At 37.6% G+C, this 7,095-nt stretch overlaps 1 protein-coding gene across 1 annotated transcript; it reads left to right on the forward strand.

The window, feature by feature from the left end:
- The first annotated feature begins 2,501 nt into the window (after window positions 1–2,501).
- Window positions 2,502–3,655, forward strand: ASB15 (ankyrin repeat and SOCS box containing 15). Its single transcript, XM_059847931.1, is given in 7 exon segments — window positions 2,502–2,632; window positions 3,001–3,042; window positions 3,044–3,207; window positions 3,210–3,268; window positions 3,271–3,355; window positions 3,358–3,396; window positions 3,399–3,655. Coding segments are annotated over 7 exon segments (777 nt in total).
- The last annotated feature ends 3,440 nt before the right edge of the window (window positions 3,656–7,095 follow it).

Consider the following 7,095-nt stretch of genomic DNA (forward strand, 5'->3'; position numbering starts at 1 on the left):
TATTTGCAGGATGACTAGAACCATGATCTTTCTGTGACAAACATACAACAGGGACTTAGTATAATTGTGTAATATTTGTGCAACATTTTGAGGATGATAAGTGTTCAGTGTGGTAGAAAGAGCACATGACTGCACAAACTGTGGAAGTAGTAATTTAAAAATAAATAAAAAAAGATTCAACAGGACAAATGTGTTAAGCCACTAAGATTGAATCAAACAGTCAAACTATTTTGAAACTATCAAAATCCAAGACTCATTTGGAAAAACCTAGGTAGGTACAGCATATATTAACTTAAAGCATTTTTCTTTCTGTCTGTTTTGCAACATATAAAGACTGCATTTTATAGTTCAAAAACCTAGGAGATGATGTAAAGAGCAAAATTCCTGACCTTCCAGTTATAATGAGAATTTACTAATGAGATGGTTGGTTGATGTGATATCATGAGGAAAAAGCATAGTGAACATAAGCCACAGTTACAGTTGGTGATACGAACAGACTGAATTAAGTCGATGACTATAGTTAAAAGGTTTGACATACTCTGTTACTGATCCACTGAGCATTTCAATGACTCTCACACCTTGAAAATAATAGCTGGCATGGCTTGACCATCCCCTGACCTTGTGTACCAAACTCATATGAATGTCCATTAAACTTCACGACTGCAGAAATAGTGTGGTGAGTTCAAAGACCTTTTTCTTCTTTAATACACTATGCTTTGGCAGTATAAAGATAAAACAATATTTGTGAGTGTTTGGGGTTTGTTTTGGGGGGTTTTATATATTAAGGGCCATTAAAGAGATAATTTATGACATGAGATGATACCATTTTATTCTATCACCTAGTGAGAACAATAGGAAAATTGTAATATCCATGAAGCAAGGTGTTCTGGGGTAAAAACAGAATAAAACAAACAAACAACAAAACAAAAACCACACCCTAAAATTAAATGAAATAGTCCCTTTGCCAATCTGAGCTTTTGACATTGTTTTTCAACTGCATCACATTTATCTGTTCAAGTTTGTAAGGTCAAGTATCTGGGCTTCAAGAACCTGTGAACCTGACATATGCTTTGTAGGAAACTGATCTAAGAGAGTGGTTTCTACTCCATCAGGTTGCAGTTCAGCCAATTCCACAAGTATTTGAAGTCACTTTAGATGGCAGGAAAGGTTAAAATATCCCATAAGATAAGGGGAGCAACAAAGAAACATAGAATAATGAAGACACCAACAGGCTAGAACTGTTAACTAAAAGCAGTATGACCAAGTCCTCCATAGACATAATCATCTTGCTTATGTTGTTTAAAAGTTCCAGCAAATTTTCTGGTTTTAGAAAAGTTGCATCAGTTTACACCAGCAAATAAATTGGACCATTTTTAACATTTTGTTCAGAAGCTTACAGACAAAGCAAAAATTACTATTCAGTATTCAGTATGTTTGACAGTTAGGTTGACATAATTACAAATACTTTTAATAAAAACTTAGCATCTAAGGATTTCTGATATATGTGCATGTGTTAACAGCCTTGTGCTTTATCTTTTTTCACTTTCTTACCTCTAGCATCTTATGAATCAACGTGGCAATAAAAAACATGCAATGGAAAACAGCACTAACTTTGGCAGCAAAAACTGGCTTTGTGTAAAATGTGCAAATGATCCTGGAAAAGGGTGTTTATCCCAAAACCATAAATTAGAAGGAGAAACTTATTGGTCAACAATGCAAGAAGCTGCAAAACAGAGATGCAAAGACATTGTTGATGTTCTGAAGAATGATGGAAATGTGAACATTAAGTACAAATATTGAGTAACACCATTAGGGGTTATGGCTGAATGTGGTCACTGTGATGTGCTGGAGCATCTTAATCATGATGATATGTAGTCAGGAAAAGAGAAATTCAGCTCTGCACTGGCATACATCTTGCCTGAATGCTGAGATCTTTCAGGAAAAAAAAGAGGAAATTAGCTGGAAGGAAGGGAAGCATACGTGAGTTTCTGCTGGACTGGAGTGATGCTTACATGTTTCTGTAATGCAAGTGGGAGGAGTGGCAGAGTTGAAAGCAATCCATTTCAGTCTAGGAGAGATTGCTATACATGCTCTTCTTGCCCTTCTGTGTTTCTCTTTACTCCACTCCATCCCTCTCCCTCACTCCTACCCTTCCTTCCACGTGCGCAATTATATTGGTATTAATTAATGAAGTATATTTGAAATATGTCAGTTTGAAAGTCCTCAGTTGTAATGCTTACAGTCAAAGCAGAGCCCACTCAGGTGAGCACTTGAACTTGTGTCTGTACACCTCTTATTTTGATTTTGAGTTTTATATTTGCCACAAAAAATATTCTGTGCTTTAGTAAAGTTTTAACTTAAATATATCTGAAAATAAGGAGGAAAGTACTCTGGGTTTGTTTTTATGATGATCTGTAAATCACTTTGGATATAAATATAAGTTCTGTATCTTCCTTTGAGGTGGACGTGTCAAGGCCTTAGCAGATGATTGTGTACCAGTAATGTTTCAAGCAGCTGGAGGATGTAGTCTAGGCTGCAGAGCTCTGCTTTTGAAATATGGAGGAAGTGGCAATGTGCCTGGTGGGGCAGGGCTGCTTCCCATACACAAAGTGGCTTATGAGGGGCATCACCTGTGAGTATGAACTTGGACTTCACATTTTCTCTGAGAGGCGATGTGGCACAAGGTTACATCAAAGATGTTTGTAGTAAACTTACAAATGTATATTTATGTACATTTCTATTTTAGAAGTACCTGTGTTTGATTAGATTTAATTAACTTTTTAGCATAAATGAAGCAAAATGCAAAACACGCTCCTTAGAATTAACTGAAAACCACTGGAACAACTTAAGCACATCTTATTTGACAGTGCTCAAAACTGGTGTTTCTATGTTTTGATCTTTTGTAAGAAGTCTAGGTGGTAACTAAGAACATAGATGGATGAGGCTTATTTTTTTCCTGTAAGGAAGTTACTCCTGCCTAGTTTTGTGACTGTTTTTTAGGGGCAGGAAGTATCTCATTGCAGCCACATCCCAAACTTTAATGCAGTGGTTCAAGCACTGTTCATTCTGCTGTGGACAGCCAGAGCCAGTGTCTAGAGCTTGTCATGGAAAATTGTTTGGATGTCAACGCTCTCTTGTCTGAACACATAACTTCAAATACATATGATGACAGAAGAGAGACTGCACTTTGTCGTGCTGTTTCTAATAAGAGATTCTTTGCACCAAAATATTGCTCAAAGCAGGAGCAAATCCAAATAAGGATCCTTTTTTAATGAGAACTGTGTTCTCATAGCAGTGAGAGCTGACAGCCATGGAATTGTAAAGCTACTCCTATCTTATGGAGCAGATGACAACTGCTAATTTTGTTGCTTAATGATACGTATTTCCCCAGGGCATTTGATATTCTTTGAATGGTGACATGATGCTGAGGCTGTTGCTCAGTCATGGATATAATGTGGAGATGTGTTTGGACTTCATGTGTCAGGGTATCTTTGGAAATTCTTTTGTGTGGCCAGCTCCAGAGATCGAGCCTATTCCCAGTTGGACTACTTCTTCAATAAATAATAAACTAAAAATACATACATTCCTTGCTTCTCTTCACTTGGCTCTTTTCCTTAGCCAGATTGAAACAGTCTGGTTTGTAGTGTTGAATTAAGATTAACATACTCTCAAAATAATTTTTTGATAACACTCTAAAAATAAAGTAGCTATTTCTCATTTTCCTCTCTGAGGTAGAGAAAATGATGGTGGTGATGTAGTTTTATTATTTATTTGCATTAATATATTAGAGATTTAGAAAGGAAATTTTAAGCAATCATGAAGAAGGATTCTGGAATTTCTGTTCCTTTCCTAACTAGTGGAGTAGATGTGTTTCCAAAGAAATATTTCTGTTGAACAAAACAGTGCCACGGATTACCGGATTTTTTTTTCTTTTGCCTTCAATCCATTTTGCATAAATTAAGGGTTCACAAAGGCTAAACATGGAAGAAAATGGATTTTAAAATAACCTACCTAGGTATCAATTTGACTGTTGAAGGCCTTTGCTAGGACTTTGTTTAAATTATCTGCTGGAATTACTTTAAAATGTGTTCTTTGGCATTTCTCTGCACAGATTTTGAAATTATGGGTTGATGTGCTCTCTGTTTCAGTTCTGTGAGTTTATTGCTGTTCTGTGATTGAGACATTTAGCTGGAAAAATTGCTTGTGTTTTTTATAGATTACACAGATTATGTGCCTCTAAGCACAAGAATTCAGTTTTTCATAGAAACACAGAAAAAATGAGCTGAGATACCACAGACTGGATAAATATCTAACTTCCAGTAAATAATGTTATGATTTATTATAGGAAATTTTAATTGCTTATGTCAGGTCACATTTATCCAAACTGTTGTAGCATACTTTGTACATTAAAGATCATGGTCCTATGTAAAATTCTTCAAACATCTAAATGATTATTTTTAGGTATTTTTGCAAAGTGTTTGATCCCAGGTACAGGCTTCACTGTGTGCATGTTTCAAGGCTTGGCAAAATTTAAGGGACTTTAGATAGGCTCTTTTAAACAAAGAATAGATTTTGATGAGCAAACCAGGAAATCAAGCAGCATATTCCCTTAGTTAAGAAATATTGTAACTTTAATTTTCATTCCTTCAGAATCTTGGCAGATCAGTTCTTGAACAGACACACCCTCAGTCATGCTGTCATGCACTGCACAGTATGTTTCTGCACGTTTTCAGACAAAAAAAAATCTGACAGAATAAATTTAAAGATATTTAATTAAAAATTATTTGCAGTTACTCCTTTTGTTTTTCTAGCATCTGTTCCATCTTGAGGAAAGAAGAACATGCAGACCCTCCCAACTAAGAAGATATTTCAATTGGTGGATATCAGGATTACATAGGGAATATTCCATTTAGCTAAACACACAGTTATCAAAGTATTGTGTTGGAAAGGACCTTAAAGATCATTTAGTTCCAACCCCTTTACCATGGGTGGGGACACTTTCCATTAGAGCAAGTTTCTCAAAGCTGTCTCCAACTTGGCCTTGAACACTTCCAGGGATGGGGCAGCCACAACAACTCTGTGCATCCTGTTATTTGAGACATATGCTGGTTATCACACACACACACATAGATATTCACACAAACCAAAACTCAGCTCCAGTATGTTTCTGCCCTGCCCCCTAAACTGACTCTCCATGTTTTTCAGAATTTCTCCTTATTTGCTGAGTGTCATTGTCACATAAGACCTAACTTCTGAGTTGGACATGTAAATTCCACTTCCCAAAGCAGCTATATTGGTCCTTTGTGTGTCCTTCATGACAGATTTGCTGGAGCAGATGGGAAAAGTCAAAATTACTGGTCTGGGACACAAGGTTTAATAGAAGGCTTAATTCCTCCCTCTGCTCTCAGTAGGGCTACTATTCATGTAGATTTCTGAGACATAACTTCTAGGGGTTTTGCCAGAAATTTTGACCAGGATGAAAAATAACAATTTAGTCACTTCTGAAAAATTTCTAGGCATCTGTCATCTGAGCCAGGCCCCTGACAGAAGGATGCCCCAGGTGACTGGTGACTGCAGGCATGGCCCAAGCACAGAGTACCCAATGAACCCAGCACAGCTGACTGCAAGTCAAGGCTCCACTGGCCAATATCTCTTGGACATAACTGGATAAATACATGTATGCTTCCTAACCTATAAACTGATACTTCTTTGTGGGAATTCTTAATCAGAAACATGGGCCTAATCATAATAAATTTTAAATTGTGGTAACTTTAATTAATACAGTGACCACAACACAAGAATCTGGGTAATTGCATATCTGATACAGAATACTGCAACCAGCAAAGGAGACATGATCAAATAAGGCTTTAGATAGGAGATTTTAAATCCTTTCTGTGGCTAGAGCCAAATTCCATTAGTAATTTTAGTTCACAGGCAAAGGTTTATATTTAGGACTTCATACAAGCATCAGGCAGTAGTTACATTGCCTGCAGCATCAAAGCATTCAGATGTAGCACTGAGCATTGCCCCAAGTATTTAAAATACCATGAACTAGTCCTTTGAATATTACTAGGTAAGCTAAAAAGACATGGTACTGGTTGTGTTTATCTTTTAATCAGTACAGTCAGGCCCTTTTTTTGTTTGCTTGCCTGTTATAGGAGGTGGAGTGATACTGGTTTAAAGCTTTTCTGTCCTTCACCTTTGAAGATGTTTATTTATTAAAGACTTCTGCCCACCCTTGCTCCCTCCCTTCCCACCCCCATCCTCCTCAACCCTAAAGCAAGTACAGCATTATGAAAAAGTGTCTTTTATATTTTCAAGGCATCTGTGAACTGAATGGAGGGAAAAGCAAAACTGTTTTTTAAATGAAATATGAGGTGAGATAGTCATGGAAAGGGAGCTGTTTTCCCCTTGTCAAGTTTATGGCACAGCTAGGAATTGAACACAACTCTTTTGACTCCCATATTTTGCAGCCAGATCATTTGGCTGGACTTGACTACATGGACTTGACTACATGGTAGTAGAAGCAGGAAATGTAACTGGGCCTGAGCTGGTGGTTGTGTGAAAAGATACAAAGGCTTCATTCCAAGCTGGAAGAATAAATTGGTAGGAAAAAGCCTTTTTATTTACCTACTTGGACTGTGATCGAACCCTTGCAACACTAGCATTTAATTTTCTCCACTATTTGGGTGTGTCCCACAGGCTGTTCCACCGCAACCCAATTCCATGGCATGCCCACCCCCGGGCAGTGTTGTCTACAAGTAATTAAATGCCCTGGCACTGAATCAGGCATGCTGTGGGATAGGGCCTCCTATCGATTTGGGGACAATGTTTGAAACCAGAGGTATAATTTGGTTTCTATTTCTCATAAAATCTGACACAAGCAGCTGCACCAGGCTGTGAGCTCTCCAAGGAGCCAGACATTCAACAGTGGTTACATCAGCCTTTTAGCTTTTTCAGCACCTGTGGGATGGACTTTGTAGCTGTGAGTGTTTTCAGAGCTCAGTGCAGGAGGGAGAAAACCATAACCATGAGTCCTGTATATGATGAGCTGTTCCCTGTAGAAGCCATAATGTTGTGTGTGGGTCATCCATA

This window comes from Haemorhous mexicanus, chromosome 5 (assembly GCF_027477595.1).
Source record: "Haemorhous mexicanus isolate bHaeMex1 chromosome 5, bHaeMex1.pri, whole genome shotgun sequence".
Lineage (NCBI taxonomy): Eukaryota > Metazoa > Chordata > Aves > Passeriformes > Fringillidae > Haemorhous > Haemorhous mexicanus.